This window comes from Perognathus longimembris, chromosome 21 (genome assembly GCF_023159225.1).
Source record: "Perognathus longimembris pacificus isolate PPM17 chromosome 21, ASM2315922v1, whole genome shotgun sequence".
In the NCBI taxonomy this organism is placed as follows: Eukaryota; Metazoa; Chordata; class Mammalia; order Rodentia; family Heteromyidae; genus Perognathus; species Perognathus longimembris.
Window position 1 is genome coordinate 23,619,536 of NC_063181.1, and position 22,208 is coordinate 23,641,743.

At 45.2% G+C, this 22,208-nt stretch overlaps 2 protein-coding genes across 2 annotated transcripts; one reads left to right on the forward strand and one right to left on the reverse strand.

Moving 5' to 3' along the window:
- Positions 1–41: 41 nt before the first annotated feature.
- LOC125339493 (putative claudin-24) lies at positions 42–2,717 on the reverse strand. The gene has a single exon (XM_048330666.1). It carries the CDS (start codon positions 1,698–1,700, stop codon positions 1,038–1,040), a length of 663 nt encoding a protein of 220 aa, XP_048186623.1. The 5' UTR covers positions 1,701–2,717; the 3' UTR covers positions 42–1,037.
- Positions 2,718–11,991: 9,274 nt separating this feature from the next.
- On the forward strand, positions 11,992–12,307 carry LOC125339690 (histone H2A.V-like). The gene has a single exon (XM_048330940.1). The coding sequence runs from the start codon at positions 12,035–12,037 to the stop codon at positions 12,305–12,307; it is 273 nt and encodes a 90-aa protein (XP_048186897.1). The 5' UTR covers positions 11,992–12,034.
- Positions 12,308–22,208: the final 9,901 nt, after the last annotated feature.

Here is a 22,208-nt window from a genome sequence, read left to right on the forward strand (position 1 = left end):
ACGAGTATGTTATAATACTGGGTGTTAACCATTTTTTTTAAAAATAGGTTCAAGAGAAGTATTTCTTAACTAAATAAATCAATCTTATCAGGAATCTTTCTAGACCTTAAATCAGAGATGTTTTGAAAAAAAACTTTCTGGCTACATATACCACACAGCATATGAAACAATGCTGAACTAAATATCAAATCTTGTTTATCTGCATGCCTTTGTGTTAAATTCACTCACGTGTACACAAACACATAGGTCCCCCCCGTCCCCCTTGCTGAAATACGCTTTCTGTGCTGTGGAGAAGTTAAGCAATAGGACTTTGTAAGTTAAAATCAGCATCTGTTTATCCATTCTGCTTATTGTTGGTTTTTTAATTAAAAGAAAGTGGACATTCCAGTAAATGAACTGACAATATCTAGATGTCCAGAAAAAATACCTTTGGCATTGCTTTATTTTAACATGAAGCTTTTGAAGAAAGAAGTGAGTAAGGAGATTGGCTGTGGTTTAAAATCAGAGAAGACCACGATAGACAAAGCCTTCAGCCTCACAAGAACCTAATAAAATTAAACAGGTGCTCAGGAGATTCTAAACACAACCGACTCCTGACCAAATAAGACAAAGTCATTGTGGACATGACTCTGGAATTGGCTTAGCATGTGGTTTTTATTCATGTAAAACCCTGCAAAGATCTCAGATCATTATTGTTTCCTCTGGGCTGCAAACTAATCACCATGTCCAGCTATCAACAACATAACTTTCCAATGTAAAATTAATAGGTTGAAACTCAAGATTGACTCTGTTGGAGTACCACCACCACATATTGATTGAAATAACTAGATAAATGACACTTTCATTCATATCCAGGTAATGGTGCCATAATTTCTCTTAGATATAAGATTTACTTTCATTCTCTTGATTGGGAAAGAAAAGTATAATACAGAAAAAATAGTTAATGAAGAAGAATGTAGCAGCAATGATTTAGTTACAGCAACATAGACTGCTGTCATCCACAGTCATGTAGGAAATGATCCTGTCCTTTCATGGTCTTACACTTTAGGATCTGCAGTTCCATTTTCCAGATGTGGACATTGCGTTTGCATCTCTGGCACTGCATAGTGGGCCAAGGGTGGAGCAGCTGGGGCCGAGCAGGCTGCACACTGGAGCAGACTCCCTCCTAGCACAAGAGCAAACCCAGCAAACCAGCCCAAGAAGAGGGCTTCCCCAAACTCCCACCTGGGGACAATCTCTGGGATGCTGTCATCCCAGAACTCCAGGACCGTCATGTGGGCCACCCAGGAAACCGGAACCAGGGCTGTGACTCCTGAGCTCCACAGCAGGATTCCTCCCAGGATGAGCAGTCGCTTCTTGAAATCCTGCTGCCTCTCTCCAATCCTCAAGCAGTCCAGGCCAAGCCCTGAGAGCAGCAGGCCCAGCAGCCCCAGCCCATTGGACAGGAACATTAGAACCCGGGAGATCCTCAGTTCAGCTGGCAAAGCCAGGAAAGAATCAAAGTCTTTGCACTGCTTGCCCACTTCCTCCTGGATGACGCAGGTTTTCCAGAGCCCCATGGTCCAGTTTTCCATCTCATTCAGGTCCAGGTTCAAGTTCTTCCAATGTGGCAGATAGGTTGTAAAAATGCATAAAACCCATCCCAGCAGAGCTAATGAGAGCCCAACAGATTGCATTGCTGTTCTGAAGACTAAAGCCATCGCAACAAATCATCCAATGTTGCTACTCTATAGGGTCTGCTGTCCTTCGTAGTGATCACTGGTGTGACCAACTTGGTTCTATGCTGCCTGGAATATAAGCTTCGGTCATTAACTCTTTGGGCACTCTGAAGTGTGTTTTTGTTCCTCTTGAATATAATGTTTCATGTAAAGGACGAAGGGCTCTGTTAAAACTATGAGTTAGGGCTTTCTGATAAGGATTTGATGTTACCTTCCAATTTGCTTGGTAAAATATCCCTAATGCTTGATGACTTTAAGTCGAAGGATGAACAAAGAGGGCTCTATGACCCCTCACCCTAAAGGACAACAGAAATCTTTGTGCTTCAATATGGATTAATTAGATTTTAAGTGGTGATAAAAAGGCCAGCTCTTTCTACAACAGGACTTCATTGTAATCACTGAATCTGAGATTTCAAGGATGCAGAACGAGGCTCTGTAAAGAAAGGTAGACTGTTTTCCTATAATCTTTCTTCTTCTCAGACTTCCTCAACATACACAAGAGCCTGGCCCAGGTTCTTGAGTGTCACAGGACCGGGTTGGGACTTGGCAGCAAGGTTTCCCTTGGATTCCTTTGAAAGGTAGAGGCTGGTTCACTGGGTTAATTAAAATGGAAAGGATGGAGGCGGAAGTCCAGCAGCACTGAGGAAGGGAGCATCCTTCCTGGGAAATGCCATCTTTCACTCTACTGTTTTGTTTTTTCTGAATCTCATCAATGATTGAAATAAACCAGGATGTCTCAGGAAAATGATTTTTGTCCAGAGCAGAACTGTCATTGTCACTTCAGTTGCAGCGACAGAGGAGACATCAATACTACAGATTCAAGTCTGGTATGCAAGGAACCACCACATCTGGCTGATGAGCCTGGCCCTCGTGGGCCAGGACAAAAGGCCACCTGCTCCACATTCTCAGCGTTGCTCTACCTCTGGCAGGGCTCAACCCCTGTTCACAGGATTCCCTACCAAGAGGGCAGGATCTGATGGGCCGCCATTAGGAAAAATCAGATTACATAAAGCTATGTGATCCACAAAGAGTTTATATCTACTCACCAGGAGATGGGACAATGTGTGGCTCAGACTTAACAGGATGCTGGAAGATCCAGAGAGCAGTCATTGAAAGTAATGGAGGGGCTGGGGATATAGCCTAGTGGCAAGAGTGCCTGCCTCGGATACACGAGGCCCTAGGTTCGATTCCCCAGCACCACATATACAGAAAACGGCCAGAAGCGGCGCTGTGGCTCAAGTGGCAGAGTGCTAGCCTTGAGCGGGAAGAAGCCAGGGACAGTGCTCAGGCCCTGAGTCCAAGGCCCAGGACTGGCCAAAAAAAAAAAAAGAAAGTAATGGAGGGAACATCATTAATATCACAGTGGAAATATTTTCTTTTTGGAAACATAATGGGATAAGCTACTTTTGTGAGGTAGTGAGCCTCCTATCCTGGCGATGTTTAAGCCAAGGTAATGATCATCTGCCTCGACTGTCACAGAAAAGTTCTGCTGTTTTGGGCATTAGAACTGGGTAGCCTCTACACATCCTCCCAATTCACGGTTTCCCTTCTCTTAGTCTCTCTCTCTCTCTCTCTCTCTCTCTGTGTGTGTGTGTGTGTGTGTGTGTGTGTGTGTGTGTGTGTGTGTGTGTGTTGCTAGGATTTGAGATTAAGTGCCTCAGGATTTCTAGGCAGCAGCTCTACCACTAAAGCCATTCCTCCATCCCTTTTGTGCTTTAGTTATTTTTTAAATAGGCTATTGAGCTTTTTGCCCAGTGCTGGCTTTGGACAGTAATCCTAACTCTGCTTCTCATGTAGCTGGGCCCACAATTCTGTATCACCATACAGATTTTCTCCACTCCCTGGGCTAGCCTCATACCACAATCCTCTTTCTTGCCTCTGAAGTGGCTGAGATTGTACCACACACCCAACTAGGCTCCACCTCTTTGTGGCAGACTAGCAAGGCTCTGGAAGAGTTTGTGGAAAGAGACACATTTTTTGCAGCCCTTATAAGAAAGTAAAGCTACCCTAACGAGTAAATCAGATTGGGTTGTTACTGAAGCCATTGACTAAATCTGCATTCTAAGAGAAGGATAGGTGTTGAACAGACATGATGGTCTTTATCTTTGCTTTTATGCCCATTATGCTTAACACTAAGCTTGGGTGATCACACAAACTATCTAGTTGTCCAACCCCTTGACAGGTTTGCTACAAACTCCTGCTTCTATCAGCCTGTGTCAGTTCACCTCAGCCAAATACTCTGCACTTCTTACTAGTCCATGGCCAATGTAGGAAAAGGAACTTGCCTGTGCTTCATTCCTCCAGTCTGATGTCTTCAGATTCTTGTCAGTGAACATGCTAGAGCCAAGGGTACAACAACAGATTCTCAAAATACCCTAATAGAGACCATGAGAGCAACAAAGCAGTCAAGGTGTCTTGAAATAAGAGGCTAGTCCTAAGAAGTGGTGGGTGGCTGTGTTAGTAACTCAGGCCTGTAATCCTAGCCACTCAGAAGACTGAGATCAGAGGATCATGGCTCAAAGCCAGTACAGGCAGGAAAGTCCAGGAGACTCTTATCTCCAATTAACCACCAGAAAATTGGAAATGGAGCTGCGGTTGAAAGTGGTAGAGCGCTAGCTTTGAGTGAAAAAGCTCAGGAACAGCGCCCAGGAACTGAGTTCAAGCCCCATCACCGACAATAAATAGAGAGAGACAGAGAGAGAGCCTAGCAGTTAGCATTCCGAGTTAACTTATTCAGGCTAACACATTGCTGTCACTATCCTGAGCGCAGGCTGGTTTGTACTCACAGGAGCAGCTCAAGGAGTTGGGGCTGGGGTAGCCAGCTCCTCCAGTGAGTCTCAAATACACAGGAGCGTAACCTGGAAGAGCAAGGCCTATTGCCTTGGCTGCCTGGAGCTCAGACCTAATACCCCTCAGGACCCTCTTTAGAGCCCGCTAAAACAAAGGCAGAAGGCCTGGACTGATCTGAACATTGATGAGGAAGTACATGAGGCTCTTCCTGAAGACCCTCATCGCCCTCCAGATCCCAGAGCAATCTGAGTGGACACCCCAGGATGCATCATCCCCCAGAATGACTGCAGGGGCTGGCAGAGGGGAGGAGATCAATGTGTGCCTGTTCTCTGCTCGTGTGTGCGGACATGGCTTTCCTGTGGCCGAGTTGAAAGCCTTCTTTTTCACCCAGGTGTGTGGTGAGGGAGTTTTTCTGAGAGCTTGAGTCTCTGAAGCTTGAGGCATCTGCTGGGATTTGATTCCAAATCTTTGAAGGACGCATGCGCTACCAGCCTCGGGGAGTAAAGGAAACATCCTGTGGCCCCTGGATGTAGGACAGAGATGGAATAGAGTGTAATAATGGCAGTCAATATTTACAACACACTTACAGCTTGCTGAGCACTAGGTTAAGAACTTTTCATCTGTGCTATTTGTCCTCACCAGAACCCTAAACTGTAGGCGTTATCATTGCCTCTTTTTACCACATAAGGAATCGAAGGCTTAGATAAGCCAATTAACTTGACAAATGAAAGAGCAAAGAATCAAGTCTATGCATGTCTTCCACAAAAGCCCAGGTCTTAATATTCAATGCCATAAAAAGCAATTTGGACCATTGTCATGATCACGGCTCCATTTTGTCTGAAGCTACACTTGCTAACCCTGTGTTCTCACCTGCACAGCTCCCCCACCCACCCGCCCCAGGCAGAATTCTGAACGCGCTCCCATAGCGCTGGGCACAGATGGGTGCTGGGTTTGTGGCTGTGGAATTAGAAATTGCAACGGCGAAAGGGCTTTGCGGAGAGGATTATGGGGATTGTCCTAGCTAGAGACACAGTCTCCACCCACTCCACAAACAGGTGTGAAAATATCTCTCTTGCTCAGGATTAACTGGGTTATTCTCTTTGTAAATCTTTTCTAAATATTGATCTAGGCTAAGGCTAATTTCCAGTTAGCAGATGGGGAAATGATCACAAACAGGGCTGGAGTGACAGCCGCTGCTACCCATGCTTGATGAAGTAGGTGGCTGTCTAGAAACTCATGAGATCCCACAGGCGGTGGACAGCTTGGGTGTCTCAGCAGCTCTACTGCTAGGGAGCTGAGGCCTGGAGACCTGAACAGCATCTAGGGTTGATGTGGAGGCCAAGCCCTGCCCCTGGGGGCTCTGATTCCAATGTTCTCTCCACTCTGTCATGATCATTGAGTTGGGTTGGGGGGTGGGGTGGGGGGACAATCCACAGTATTAGTCCTTTTCCAGAGAGAAAAACTAAATTGCCATGTATCAAGTACAATCCTGGGGGGGGCGGGGGGCGGGGCACATGGCCCCAGGGGTCACGAGCAAGAGTCAAGGCAGGACCACAATGGGGTACAACCTGAGACCACATAGGAGCCTAGACCTCTCTCTCAGGGAGAGCCCGGCCCTGCTTTCCAGAACAAATGGGCAAAGGATTCAGGAAGCTGAGAACTGAGTACTTGTGGGAATAAAGGTGGATTCTGAACTTCTCCCATAGCCTGTGTGAGATGTGCACTGGGTCATCAGATCTGTGTAACTAAAGTTGCACAAGTCCGTGGGGGCGGGGGCGGGGGCCATCAGTTCCATGCGTTGCGATCAAAATGCCGCTGCTGAGCTCTAGGCCGCCTGCAGATCCATTGGGTCTGCAGCTACCAGCTTCTGAAGACCAGCTTCAGAAAAGCAGCTACCAGCCACTCACTCAACACGAGTTTCTTGAGTGTCTCCCACCAGCCACTACCCCTTTCCATTGCTGTAATGGATGTGCAATGGAAAATGGATTGGCTGTGGTTCTCGCGTTGAGGAGAGTGGATAGACGTGTGCTGAAAGTGCATACTGAATGAGAACGAGATCAGACGGATGCCGCAAGCCTCATATCCCTGCCCCGCTCTGGGCACTGCAACTGCCAGGCAGGCAGGGGGGCCCTGGTCCGAGGTTTCTCAGTGTCCCAAGCCAGAGTTGGGGAACATTCTGTTTCAACTGAATGTGACCCCCCCACCCCCACACCTACACTTTCCAGAGCCTTCCTGGGACCGCATCAAAGCAGCACACTATCCCAGAGAGCGTAGAGCCAGCCTGGTGGTCTGCAGGAGTGACGCCCCACACAAAGCAATACAGGACTGCCGGGCACTACGGCTGGGCTTGGAGTGGCGAGAGGCCTGTGGAAGGGAGGGCCCGCGGCCCTGGGCCCCCATTCCAGCACTCCTGCCAAACACACAAGGCTCTTTGTTCTCTAGCAGGTTGACTCCAGTCCTGTTTCCTGAAAACAGTACACCATGGAGCCTGAAAGAGGATGTACCCATACTTTTCCCTGCAAGAAAATAGTGGGGTTACTGTCTTTTCCCTCCCATCCCATCCTTCCCTCCCTCCCTCCCTCCTCTTTCCTCTCTCTCTCTCCTCTCTCTCCTCTCTCTCTCTCTCCTCTCTCTCTCTCTCCTCTCTCTCTCTCTCTCTCTTTCTCGCTCTCTCTCTCTCTCGCTCTCTCTCTCTCTCTCTCTCCACTGCAGCTTTTTGTTTCAAAAACTCCCTGGTGCCTATTACGCCTGCTTCCTGTGCAGAGGTTGCTACCAGGAGCAACAGCGTTCTCCCCTGCCGATGGGAGAGGCCGGAGCCAACAAGCCTAGCCCGCCTCATTTCAGAAAGGTTATTATAGATTCCCACCTTCCTGCTCTCCCCCCACCCCAGAGAAAAAACACATGATAAGGCTTTTCCTAAATTAAAATTTGATTTAAATGCACTAGAAGAGCTTGGGCTCTGGAATTAGATCTGAGTTCCAATCCTAACTGTTACTTCACCCTATGTGACCATGGGCAGCTCAACTTCCTGTCTCCTGGCCTGATCCATAGAGATAACAGTAAACATGCCTGGACATTCGAGGTGTGACTGAGCAGACTGAGACCCATGTGCAGAATCCCAGAGCACCCAGGAGGCTCCCTGTACCTGGGTGTTATGAAGTCTTCTAAAATTGGGATTTGTATTGAATGAGTGTGGTGGGCAGGCTTGGCTCAGCTGCCTCACTGGGCGATGCACTCTTTCTCTCCAGACATGAGTGGATGGCTCTGTTCCCAGGCTGCCCCTGTCTCCCACTGTGCCATCCGAGGCACTTAGTGTTACTGGCTCACTGGCCTGCAGAGGAAGAGCGTCCGATAACCCTGCTCGCTGATGCTGGTTCCTGTGGCCTGGGGCCCACCTGCTCTGCCTGGCCAGCTCCAGAGCCGGAGCTTCTTGTCAAGTTTCTCTCATCCTCCTGTGTGGGAGAATTGCTGCAGGTATTGATCATGCCAAGCTTTCCATCAGCCTTCCCTGGAAGGAAAATTTCACTCCTAAAAGAAAGCTGTCAAAGAGATTGCAAATGTGAAATGCTTTTCACGTGCTCTTCATCTTTTCATCTACCCACCCTTTCATCATCCACCTGCCCAGACATCATCCATCATCTACCCATCCACTCATCCACACATCATTTATCCATCCATCCCTTCCTACGCTGAAGTACTCTAGTATGAGTCTATCACACAGTTGTTCCTATAAACACCTTATCATCATCCATCCATCCATCATCCATCCATTCATCATCTATCCATTCATCTATCACCTCTCCATCCATTCCTTTCTGTCTTAATCTGCCTGTGATGAGTTCCAACATAGGGTGAGTATCCTGAGCCCACATAGCTGAGATCTGAAATACTTCAAAATCTTCAGCACCATCAAAGACATCACAAGCAGAACATTTCACATCTGCCCTCATGCAGCAAGCCCCAGTCAGAACACAAGGACACTACAAATGTATAAAGTTAACTTCAAATTATGTGTGCAAGGCATAAACAAACATTTATAAGTTTCATCTTTAGATCTGAATCTTGTCCCCATGAGTTTTCATTATGTATTTTCAAATATCCCAAAATCTGAAGTAAAATTCAACTCTGAATACCTCTGGTCTCGAGCATTTGGCTAAGGGGCAGTGAGCGTGGGACACGTGTCAGGCGCATGAGGCTCCAGGGCTCAGCGATGGAGGGAAGGGGTCCTTGGTGGCAGGGTGCTCACAGGCCACTCATGGGGTCACGGGCCTGAGCACCTGCTGAAGGAATGTCTCCCAAGCACAGTGGGGTCTGCAGAGGTTGTCACGGGGGGAAGGAGGGGAGGTTTCATACCTGTGCAAAGCACAGTGGAGCAGGGATGAGGGAATGGAAGACCTCCCACAGGAGGAACCACATGCGCAAGCCTAGGGACAAGAGGCCATGGCAGAATCCCAGGCTGTGGAGTAGGGCAGCCCCAAGGGGAAGTCTGGGCTCAGCCTTGCTCTTTGATGAACCCAGGGGTCCCAACTGCCTAAAGTCTATTGGATCCCTTTCAGAATAATGTTTTTAAATGCACAAAATAAAACAAGTTAAATCACTTGGGATGAAACCAATCGCATTGAAACATAGTTGTTAAAGTGTTTTTGACATAATAATAAATGTTTTCTTTATTAACACTTGAAAGAAGACCGAGTGGAATCTACAAATGCTGTAGTCTTTCGGTGATGATGACTGTGAGTGTCTGAAGGTCTCTATACTGTCACTGATATTATTGTGTCGGTACTGGGGATCGGGTTCAGGGTTTTGTACAGGTGTCATTGCTTTCCGCTGGTATCAGTCCATGCCACTAGATCTCTTGGGCTTGTCACCCACGTTCATAATTAAAGGAAATTCTCAACTTAGTTCAGATATATTAAATATAGTTTTCCCCATTGCCCATTCCCAAGAACCCCTTTTTTGGAGTTGTTGAACACCAGGTTTGCAAACACCCAGCCTTCACTCTGCTTCCTCCTTTTTCCCACCAGTGCTGGCCACTCTTGAATCCTTACCATCCCCACCAGAAACTAGATTATTGATAACTGTGGTACCATTCTTCTCTCTCTTGACTCAATCTGAGTAGTAGTACCAGCCTATAATCCCAGCCACTGAGAAGGCGAAAGCAGAGTTAGGGCAGAGTTAGGGAAGCAAGACTCTACCTCAAAACGAAGATTCAAACAAAAAGATGAATGACCATAGCTCAAGTTCCGGGAGGCTTGCCTAGCACATGTGAATTCAATCCCCAGTACCAATAATATAAAATAACAAAAGAAAATAATCAAGTCTAGATGAAAATGTGCGTTGCCTTTCCCTTTCCCTTTCTATCATATCCAGCTGCTCAGGTGCTCTGTAAATACTTGTTAAATGAACGAATGAATGTTACCAAACTCAGGATTTGGAGGTCAGGAGTTGAGGATTAGTGGGATTTCAGAGTTAGTGTAATAGCTATACTATTCCTAGCATCCATTCATTCAGCCAACATTTACCAAGAAAGATCTTACTAGAAACAACATATTATAGAGGATCTCTGGCTTAGTTTGGAATATGGCCCACAAGTAATATTTCACATTCAAAATATTGTATATATGCTTATCTGAACTAGGGAAGGGAAAGAAAAATGAGGGAGGGTGTAACAAATAAGACAAGAAATGTACTCACTACCTTGTTATATAACTGCCCTCTGTACATCACCTTGTCAATAAAATTTAATTTTAAAAAGTTACTTTTTGATTAATCAAATACACATATAATGTGTATTAGAAATGTTCTCTACCAGCCAAGCTGGCTCACTAGATGGTATAGGCCAGATGGAGGTAAAAGGAGAGACACAGCCATGGAAATGGAAGAGACACACACTTGAGAACAGCAGAAATCTTGGAGAAAGTAGCCTTTTGAGCTTAGTCCAGGAAGTTGGCAGGATTTGAATACAACTAATTTTCAATTATTTTCTTGTGCCAGTAGAGAATGATTCCAAATGAAATTCCTTACTCCTTGATGTTTCCTTGTTAAAAGTCCAGCTGACTAGCCATTGAATAAACCTTCCTTATCTGCATTTCATCTCACATCTTCAATGTTGTTCGACTGCTAAAACAATCATAACCCTTTGCATAATTCTTTATTTTTGTAAGGGTGGTAGTGTGAAACTTTCAAACACTCCCTTAATCTTTGCAATAAGGAAAAGGTAAATAGATTTTTATTTGACTTGTGGAATCCATGCAGTAACTAATTGAATCTTTAATAATAATGGAGAAAAAGGAGGAGAAAATAAAAGAACTTCCTGGCAAATTTTAAGACCTGTTGTTGAAAAGCAAAAGTGCTTTTAGAAATATAAGAAGAATATGGGAATATGGCCTAGTGGCAAGAGTGCTTGCTTCGTATACATGAAGCCCTGGGTTTGATTCCCAAGTACTACATATATAGAAAATGGCCAGAAGTGGTGCTGTGGCTCAAGTGGCAGAGTGCTAGCCTTGAGCGAAAAGAAGCCAGGGACAGTGCTCAGGCCCTGAGTCCAAGGCCCAGGACTGGCAAAAAAAAAGAAAAAGAAAGAAAGAAATACAAGAAGATCTTTAAGAATCAGAGATCTAATTTAAGGTCAAGGAGATATTATCCCCCAAACCTGAGATATAGTGATAATGTGTCATTCATTTGAACCTCAAAAGAATCAGAAATGCATGGTATGTCTAAGGGCTGTTTTCTTTCCTTTTTTTTTTTTTTCTTTTTTTGCCAGTCCTGGGGCTTGAACTCTAGGCCTGGGTACTGGCCCTGAGCTTTTGTGCTCAAGGCTCATACTCAAACACTTGAGCTACAGCTCTACTGCCAGCCTTTCTGGTAGTTTTTAGTGGAGATATGAGTTTCATGGACTTTACCGCCATGCCCAGAATAGCTTCAAACCATGATCCTCAGATCTCTGCCTCCTGAGTAGCTAGGATCACAGGTGTGAGCCACTTGTGCCCAGCTTTTCTTGTTTTTGTTTGTTGAGAAAGAGTATCATTAGGTAAGAACAGGCTGTCTTCAACTCTCAGTTTGAAAAAACATGATTTTAAAAACTTAAAGTCTTTTTATGAAAATATCTAATGTAAATGATCACTGCAGGTTTTCTCTTTATAGCTGCTACTTTAAAACTAATGATCACTTACATGAAAGTAAAGAGATGGTTTGCCTGGTGCAGCCATCTTTAATAAGGCTAGTCACTGGTGGCTCGTGCCTGTAATCCTAACTAATCAAGAGGATGAAATAATTGGCATTCAAAGCCAATTCTGGCAGGAAGGTTTGTAAGACTCTTATCTCCAGTTAACTGCTCAAACAGAAGTGGAGCTGTGTTTCAAAGTGGTAGAGCACTATCCTTGAACTAAAAAGCTCAGGGATAGCACCCAGGCCCTAAGTTCAAGCCCTAGGACTGGCACAGACACAAAACACATAAGTAGGCGGCGGTGGTCGGTGCCGCTAGGGCGGTAGTGGGGGGTCCCACGGCCGAGCAGTTTGCCAAGACCATGGCTGGAGGCAAAGCCGGGAAGGACAGTGGGAAGGCCAAGGCTAAAGCGCATCTCGCTCACAAAGAGCTGGACTACAGGTTCCTGGAACTGGCAGGAAATGCTTCCAAGGATCTCAAAGTAAAGTGTATCACTCCCCGTCACTTACAGCTTGCAATCCGTGATGACCAAGAGCTGGAGTCTCTCATCAAGGCTACCATAGCTGGGGGTGGTGTGATCCCTCACATCCACAAGTGTCTAATTGGAAAGAAGGGACAGCAGCAAGCTGCTTAGGGGGTTGTTTAGCCCTTTTCCTCCCCATCACTGTACTGTAACTGGGACAGAAAATAACAGTGGAGATGTGTGGAATTTTTTTTAAATAGCTAAAAAGAAAAGCATAGACAGTTACCATAGACATGGTAGAAGAAACATTTGTACATTCTTAGACTCAAAGTTTGATAAAGGACCTTTTCACATGGTGATAGTTGTGTATAGATTGGCCAGGTTTCTTCCATGTGTTTTATACCAAAATGGAATTGATAAACCCTTTTTTACAAAACTAAAAAAATAAACAAAACACACACACACACAAAAAAAACAAAACATGGGGCTGGGGATATGGCCTAGTGGCAAGAGAGCTTGCCTCGTATACATGAGGCCCTGGGTTCGATTCCCCAGCACCACATATACAGAAAACGGCCAGAAGTGGCGCTGTGGCTCAAGTGGCAGAGTGCTAGCCTTGAGCAAAAGGAAGCCAGGGACAGTGCTCAGGCCCTGAGTCCAAGGCCCAGGACTGGCAAAAAAAAAAAAAAGAAACACATAAGTAAACTCTGCTTAAATGAAGGCTGTTTAAAGTATTAAATATAAAGTTTATGCAATATCATCATGGTACATGACTGTAATCCCAGAACTTGAGGGGAGGCTGAAGGAAGAGGATCAAAACTTTCATTGCAGCCTGGGCTACATAGCAAAGATCCTGTCTCAAAAAAAAGTGCAAAAATAAGTGAAATGGTCATAGGGGTGTGTGTGTGTGTGTATGTGTGTATGTGTGTGTGTGTGTGTGTGTGTGTGTGTGTGAAACTGGAACAATGAAATGGGGAGGGGAGAGGAAGGAAGATGACAGAGGGATGACTGATCAAGATGCACTGTGTCATAAATGGACATGTCAAAATGAAGCTCCTTGTCCAGCACTTGATGCATATGTGTGTATATAAAACTCAAAAGAATTTTTTAAAATGGAGCCTGAATTCACTGAGCACCCACAGCGTGAGTCACACATGAGATACGCACCTTCTTCAAAGTCAGGCTTACGTGAAAGAAAACACCACAGCCTGATCCTGGCTGGGGTGCTCTTAGTTGGGGTGCTCTGAGTTGACCCTTTTCTTCTCTGGGTGCAGCTCCTACATTGTTCTGTGCTAAGATCCCGTCACAAGATTGTTGAGAACATCTGGCTCCCAGCCAAGTGAATGGATTCCAAATCCCCAGCAATGACAGAAATGTCACCTAAACAATCTCCCATCTATTAAGCCAGCATGACTTTAAAAGGCCAAAGAAAGAACAATACTGGCAGGATTTTAAGGAAGTGAGAACATTTGTACCCCCCCCCCCCCAGTGGCTCTTTGTAGTAGCTTTTCTCTCTCTTTCTTGAGAAAAGTAATTTGTAATGAGAGCTACAGAACTCTTTGGCCCAGTGATTCTATTTGTGCAACTACACTACTAGAAAATGATTTCAAAAAATAATATTAATGTATATAGACACCAATAGCACCTGCAACTTAACATGGTATGAAACTGGAAGCAAAGCAGACACACAGGAGCAGAGGAAAAGGCTAAGCAAATAATGGAGTGACATGTAATAGTTTATGGTTATTAAAAATGACAGTCTTAACCAGGTGTTGGTGGCTCACACCTGTATTCCTAGCTACCCAAGAGGTTGAGATCTGAGGATCATAGTTCAAAGCTAACCCCAGGTATCTAAAACCATGAGAACTTTATCTCCAATTAACCACCAGAAAACTGGAAGTGGCACTGTGGCTCCAAGTGGTAGAGCACTAGCCTTGAGCAAAAAAGCTCAGGGATAACACCCAAGCCCTGAGTTCAAGCTCCAAGACAGACCCTCCTCCTCCCAAAAAAGATAGTCTTCATTCATGGAGCCTGAGCTGTTTAAGCACCCATTGAAGGTAAAAGCAACAGGTGCCTGCTAATGCAGCTGTATTTTCTAAGTTTACAAGTACTATGAAAACTACAAGGTAACCTGAAAAGAGTTAAGATTCCCCAAGGGTCCACAGGGCTTTCTTAGTGTAGCTCCTCAAGTTAATCATTTACCCCTTCATCCTTCTTGCCATCTTTGGTGGTCGACACACTGTGCGCTCTCAAAACATGACACCACTTCTGGTTGTTATACTTTGCATCTTATGATTGGCCACCCCCCACCCCCAGGCCTCAGGCCTTGTTCTTTGCAGGCTGTAAAAAAGCAAGCTGGCCTGCTTCTACTCTTCCTGGTTTTGCTCTTGGTACAACTATAGTAGAGCAGTTCATTTCTGCCTTGGTCCAAGCAGTCTCACCTGGGACTTTTGTTGTAGACAGACATGGATGACCTATAGCCTCCGTACTCCGATTCAAGGGGTCCAGGGAGTCTCTCCCACAGCATCCTAACCCCCTGATTTATTTCTCTCTTTCTCCTCGCTTACCTCTCAGCTTACTTCACACACCTTTAATGAATACCAAACTCCCTCCATAGTGACTCTTTCCACCACACTCTGGGACACTCTGGTCCTTTGCTGTGGTTAGTTATGGCTGTGTGTCTCTCTCTCATAGTTTCATTTGTTGGGTTCCTGGAGGTGGTGCTGTTGGGAGGCGGAGCCTTTAAGGGGTAGGGCCTTGTGGGACGACCTCAGGTCATGGAGGAGAAGGTTGCTCTTGGAAGAGATGATGGGACTCCTTGCTGCTCCTGCCACTGGACTTTGACCTGCTAAAACCAGGAGCCTGTGTCAGGCATTTCATTATAGTGACGCGAGCTGACTAATACACTAGTATTTCTCCAGGAATAAGGACGAGCATTTCTTCACTGTGTTCTGGAGGAAGGCAGGTGGGACACTGGGAGCCAGAGCATGGGGACACCTTCCACACACTAGGTCTTTGAAAAGGGACTAAAAATGCTAATAATTTGCCTTCTTGAGCATGACTGTACCTTTTAATATCTTCAGAAATGGTTCACTCATATTGCTGAGACTACACACAGTCCACCGCATGTTTGATCTACCCAGGCTATTTGTTTTGTCAGTCCCGTGTCCATAGCTGAGATTCCCTTCCACGTCTCCTGTGAGAGCCATGCATTACAATAAGGCAGCAGTGGCATTGTCTGCAGGGAACTGAGACATGGCGCTGCCTGAGGGGAGCGAATGCCATCATTGCCTGTGTCACATCTATTTCACTTTTTTTTTTTTTTGCCAGTCGTGGGCCTTGAACTCAGCCTGAGTACTGTCCCTGGCTTCCTTTTGCTCAAGGCTAGCACTCTGCCACTTGAGCCACAGCACCACTTCTGGCTGTGTTCTGTTTATGTGGTGCTGGGGAATTGAACCCAGGGCTTCATGTATAGGAGGCAAGCACTCTTGCCACTAGACCACATTCCCAGCCCAATTTCACCTTTCTTCCTAAAAGATCTCCACCCTCACCTTGCGCTGCTCCCTATGGCAACTAGAAGCCTTTGTACTTATTATTTTTTGTACTTATTACCGCCACTTAGTTCTTTTGAAATAATGTCTTATTGCTCCCCTTTTATGTGGCCAATAACTTATCCTATTAGAGCTGGGCAGAGTGATGCAGGCCTGAATCCCAGCACTAGAAAATCTGAGGCAGGAGGATCCAGAGTTCAAGGCCATCCTGGGCTACATATCACTATCTTTAAAAATGTTAATGATAAAAAATGAATAAAACTTTTTGCAGGCTGGGAATGTGGCTTAGTGGTAGAGTGCTTGCCTAGCATGCACAAAGCCCCAGATTTGATTCTTTAGCACCACATACACAAGAAAAAGGCAGAAGTGGTGCTGTGGCTCAAGTGGTAGAGTCCTAGCCTTGAGAAAAAAGAAGCCAGGGACAGTGCTCAGGCCCTGAGTCCCAAGCCCTACAGCTGACATTCCATGAGACATCTTCAAACCCTTGGAAAGATGTAGCCGAGCGGGAGCAGTCTCCCCATAGAGGCTGAAGAAAATGCAGGAGCGAAGGAGTCCAGGAGAGAGCTCAAGGGTTACCAAGGAAGCCCCACTTGGTTTGTCCACCACCTTCCTCTTCCTAGCACCAATGGCCTGGATTGTTTTTTCTGCTTTCTGTTACAAATGGACAAGTAGAGCTAATTCCAGAGCATCTTAAGAAGCAGGAAAAGAACTCCTTGTTTTGCCATTATGAAAGAAGAAGGAGGAGGAGGAAGAAGAGGAGGCGGAGGAAGAAGAAGAAGAAAAAGGAAGGAAAGAAGGAAGGAAGGAAGGAAGGAAGGAAGGAAAAGAATGCAATTTTTATTAGCTCCTTTAACCCATGCTTCTTGCCCCAAGTTAGTTCTGGAGGTAGATAGGCATTGGGCAGCTGGTGGTCCACTATCTCACTGTAAAGCGATTTTATTGCTAAAGACCCTCTCTCTACACAAGAGGCAGCTTTCTATGAAATAATTAAGCTTCCAGCCCTCCCCCTGTGATGTGAGCCCACTCCACACCCCAGGAAGGACCCTGGCAATTGGTTCCAATGGTCCTGCCATTTTGTAAACTTTGAAGGAATGAACTGCTTCCACTGCCGTTGGTCAAGATCATGGTCTCTCCCCACTCTGCCTTTCTTTTCTCGCCTCTCCTCTCATGGTAGTCAGCTCCAGGTTGGGGATTTGACTAAAGAGACATTGAGTTTAAGGTTGGTGGGGAGTGCATGTTTATCTCGGTTATTTCCAGGTGCCAGGCTATTAATAGTCACCCTAACGTTGGACGTCCCAACACCAACACTCCTCCCCCTCTACCTGCTGAGCTGATGTTCCAGCATAAAGATGCAGGGCTAGAAGCCCACGAATGGTTGACCCATGCGGACAGCACCAGAAATAAGTAGGCAGGTGAGGAGAAGAAGGTGTGCACACACAGACCCGGAAGCCGCTCTGGAGAGAAGTCGTCCCAGGCTTCAGATCACACAAAACCCTCAGGCGAGGATTTGTTTCCACGAACACTTTGTCAAAAGGGAAAGTCTCTTCCTGTTTGAAATATTGTACGCAATCATAGTAGACTGTTATACACACACCATATTTCTTCTTTATGGAAACTGCATGAGATAGAATTGATCAAATTTCCTGTGTCTGAGGGCACAAATCTCTAGCAGTGCTTCCATCGGAAAGCACAGCTGTTCATGGAGCTGTGTGTTTTATGCACCCAAAGAATCCTATCAAGCCCTGGTGAATTTGACACATCCTTCGTCCTGATGAAGTTCAGCAGTTCTGAATAAAACAGACTGCAAAACTGTAGAAAACACAACAAAATAATCCAAAGAAACAAGTAGTTTTAGTGACAAAACTGTGTATATTCATTTTCAAGTCAATGGATTGTATTTCATCCAAGAAGTATAGTCAGAGCAGCCCAAGGCAACAGAGCAATTTAAAATACATGAGAATGGTTCATGAATGTGGCTTAATGTTGCATTTTTCTTTCCTCTTTCTTTCCTCTTTGGCTTGAACTCAAGGCTGCACTCTTGCTAGGCAAGTACTCCACTATGTGAGCTTCACATCTAGCCTTTTTGCTTTTAGTGGGTTGGTTCCCATCCCCACTCCCCCCCCTCCCACCCAGGGTCTCAAGCTTTTGCCCAGGTGGCTTTCAATCATGAGCCTCCTACTTTCACCTCTTGGGTAGTTGAAAATCTAAGTGTGTACCACCAGACTTGGCTTAATACTGCATTTCTCATGCCTACTTCAGGCCCACAAAATCAAACCTGTATCTGCCGATGCTTGGCTCTTATGTTTTGAGTCCATATAGAAAAACTAAAAATAGGGCTGGTAATATGGCCTAGTGGCAAGAGTAGCTTGCCTTGTATACATGAAGCCCTGGGTTCGATTCCACACATATGTACAAAGTGGTCAGAAGTGGTGCCATGGCTCTAGTGGCAGAGTGCTAGCCTTGAGCAAAAAGAAGCCAGGGATAGTGCTCAGGCCCTGAGTCCAAGCTCCAGGACTGGCAAAAAAGAAAAAGAAAAAAGAAAAACTAAAAATAGATAGGAGAAGCACTTTTTTTTTTTCAATTACAAACAAAAACAAAGGAGCCAGGCACCTGGGACGCACACCTGTAATCCTTCTTACACAGAAGGTTGCTATCTGAGGACTGCAGTTTGAAGGCAGGGAAGTTTGTGACACTCTTATCTCCAATTAACCACCAAAAAGCCAGGAGTAGAACTGCAGGTCAAGTGGAGAGCACTAGCCTCAAGCACAGAAGCTCTGGGTTGGCCCCCAGGCCCTAAGTTCAAAGCTCCAGAACTGGAACCAAAAGAAGAAAGAAAAGAAGAAGAAGTAGGAGAAGAGGAGGAGGAGGAAGGGGAGGAGGAAGAGAAGGAAGAGGAGGAAGAAGAAAAAAGAACAAAGATAAAGGTACGTTTATATGCAGAGGGACCTGGAGGATTCTTCTACATTTAAAGTGGAAATAAGATGTGTCTGAATTAATTGTTCTTTCCACCAGCTCATTTTATTCATTCTTCTTACCTACTTGGCCCCTGGGAGTATCTAAGTTTGTGATCTTCACATAAAAAATTAAGAGATACATACAAGTTTAGCAGCCATTGATCTCTGCAGATTGCTATTCAAGAAGAGGCAAGGGGTGAACAACCTGCGAAGTAGAAAAGAAACACCAGACAAAAATCACTGTTAGTAGTTAACTATTTAATGAAATGGTCTGGGCTGGGAATATGGCCTAGTGAGTGGCAAGAGTGCTTGCCTCCTACACATGAAGCTCTGGGTTCGATTCCCCAGCACACATATATGGAAAACGGCCAGAAGGGGCGCTGTGGCTCAGGTGGCAGAGTGCTAGCCTTGAGCTGGAAGAAGCCAGGGACCATGCTCAGGCCCTGAGTCCAAGGCCCAGGACTGGCAAAAAAAAAAAAAAAAAAAAAAGAAATGGTCTACCAAGGAGTCATGAAAACCATCTATGTTCACCTTAATCATATGATATTTCTTTCAGAGACATAAATATACATTTATTCATTAATGCTGCAACATTAAGCCAGCACTGTGCTGTTCCTACTCCAGGTTTCTTTAAGGTGGAGAACAAACTGAAGTCATTTGAGCAATTTGGAAAGAGGATGTGTCATGTCTCACTGACACTAATGTGAGAACAAATGGGAGCTACTCTCCCTTTACCTAAAGCAGACAAATGAGTTTTCACATGAAGCATCCTTGATTCCAAATCACATTTAGTAGGTATATGTGATGTCTAACTAAATTACACACAGTGGCAAAGGGCAATGGCAGATGTGGAAACAAACAGCACAGGCAACTCAACAGGTGGGAACAAAGTGCTAGAGGGTAGCCCACGGAAGCTCTCTGCAGGCTTGAAAAAGTCTGGCACGTCAGGAGGTATCACAATACCAGACTTCAAGCTCTACTACAAGGCCATCATAACAAAAACAGCATGGTATTGGTATAAAAACAGATCGGAAGACCAGTGGATTAGAATTGAAGACCCAGAAATAAAACCGCACTCTTACAGCCAACTGATATTCGACAAAGGAGCTAAAGACATACAATGGAATAAACATAGCCTCTTCAATTACTGGTGCTGGGAGAACTGGGCAGCCATATGCAGAAAACTCAAAGTAGACCCAAGCCTATCACCATGCACCAAGATCAACTCAAAATGGATCAAGGACCTCAACATCAGACCTGAGTCCTTGAAACTACTGAAGGACAGAGTAGGAAAGACACTAGAACTTATAGGCACAGGAAGGAACTTCCTGAATAGAGTCCCAGGGGCACAACAAATAGGGGAAAGACTCAACAAATGGGACTACTACAAATTAAAAAGTTTCTGCACAGCTAAGGTCATAGCCACCAAAATAGAAAGACAGCCAACCATATGGGAAAGGATATTTACCAGCACAGCAACAGACAAAGGCCTGATATCGGTCATCTACAGAGAACTCAAAAAACTAAGCCCCTCCAAGCCCAATAAACCTATTAGGAAATGGGCAAAAGAGCTAAACAGAGACTTCACAAGAGAAGATATAAAAATGGCAAAGAAACACATGAGGAAATGCTCAACATCCCTGCTAGTAAAGGAAATGCAAATAAAAACAACCCTGAGATACCACCTCACCCCAGTTAGAATGGCCTATACTCTGAACTCAGGAAACAACAAATGCTGGAGGGGCTGTGGGGAAAGAGGAACCCTTCTCCATTGTTGGTGGGAATGCAAATTAGTACAACCACTTTGGAGAACAGTATGGAGGTTTCTCAAAAAGCTCAATATAGACCTACCCTATGACCCAGCCATACCACTCCTAGGCATCTATCCTAAACAGCAAACCCCAAGATATCAAAAAGACATTTGTACTTCCATGTTTATCATGGCACAATTCACAATAGCCAAAATATGGAAACAACCCAGATGCCCCTCCACAGACGAATGGATCCAAAAAATATGGTACTTATACACAATGGAATACTACATAGTGATTAGGAATGGTGAAATATTGTTATTCGCAGGGAAATGGTCAGAACTCAAACAAATAAGGTTGAGTGAGACAAGCCTAGAACACAGAAAACAAAGGGGCATGATCTCCCTGATATATGACTGTTAACAAAGGGAGACAGAGAGACAGTAGAGACCAAGTCTGTGAACACTTTATATGTTCTTGATACATTGTATATTGCATATTGAGGTGCCAGACTTTGAAGTCAGGCCCCACCACGTGAACCCCATTTTAGAATCGAACCCTGAGCCAATCAGATTTGTACCTGTGTTCTAATCTTGCTTGCACAGCTGATTGTTGTAACCTTGTTCTTTGCCTTTATAAGCCCTGTGTAATCACAGCTCGGGGCTTCCTCCTAACCTCCGCTGTGTCGGTGGGTAGGACGAGGCCCGAGTTGGCAGCTCGTTAAATAAAGCCTTGCCTTGCTTCTGCATTTCGGAGTGTCTGAATCTCGGTGGTCTTCTTGGGGGTGGTCTTGCGTCTTGGCACAACATTTGGGGGTTCGTCCGGGATGGCCCCAGAGACCCCGAGATCCCAGACTCCGAAGGTAAGAAAACAGCGCTGTTCATTTGTCTTGTCCTGTAATTTGTCTGTTTGTCTGTTTTGCTTTTGCTTATACTTGTAGGGCGCGAGTCAGTTTGGTTTTTGGCCGGAACTGACCAGGAGAGCCTCCTAAACGAGACTCAACCCGCCCACCTTGTACTCGGGTCCACTCCTTCTGCACCCTTGCAGGAGGTTGTGGGCCAACTCGGGTCCACTCCTTCTTGCAGGAGGTTGTGGGCCAACTCGGGTCCATTCCTTCTGCACCCTTGTAGGAGGTTGTGGGCCAGCTTGGGAGATCTCCAACTCGTAGCTTTTCTTAGGCCTGTGTGTTTTCCTCCTTTTGTATTAATTGTTTGTTTCTTGTAGCCTTTTGGACTGAACATCTGATCAGAGCTATGGATAACGTTCTATCTTGAGGACCTCCATCTAGCCCCCTAGACTTGATCCTAGCTCACTGGAGGGAGGTTAAGGAGATAGCTCATTTTTGTGTGTTTTTTTTCTTGCACTGTGCCTGACTGACAAACGGATGATGGGGAATGTTCCTTCCACTCCCCTGGACTTGACTTTAGCTCACTGGAAAGATGTACAGGTGACAGTCCACAATCAGTCAATCAGTGAGAGTGTCCGCAAAAAAAGAACTCTAGGGGACCCCTACCCAACCTTCTTAAGCAGAAAATTGTTTGGTGCGCTAAAATGTTTTACTAAGACTAAAAATGTTTTACTAAAACTATCAAGCCCTGGAAAATGAGGCTGGAGAATGCTAAAATCATTTGTTAAAGGTTTTTGTCTTAAAATGTACAGCCGATGCTTATTCAGCGCGCTTTAAGATCTTTTGAAAATGTATGTGTGTGTGCATGTGTGAGTGTGAACATGTTCAAGACTGCAGTATGATGCAAAACTAAGTTTAAATTCAAAGGTCTTCACACCATGCAGTAACTGGGACTGAAGAAAAAAAAAA

What these genes read in the sequence shown, in the direction of transcription:
- LOC125339493 (XM_048330666.1), bottom strand. Translation starts at nt 1,700, where the DNA reads ATGGCTTTAGTCTTCAGAACAGCAATGCAATCTGTTGGGCTCTCATTA.
- LOC125339690 (XM_048330940.1), top strand. Translation starts at nt 12,035, where the DNA reads ATGGCTGGAGGCAAAGCCGGGAAGGACAGTGGGAAGGCCAAGGCTAAA.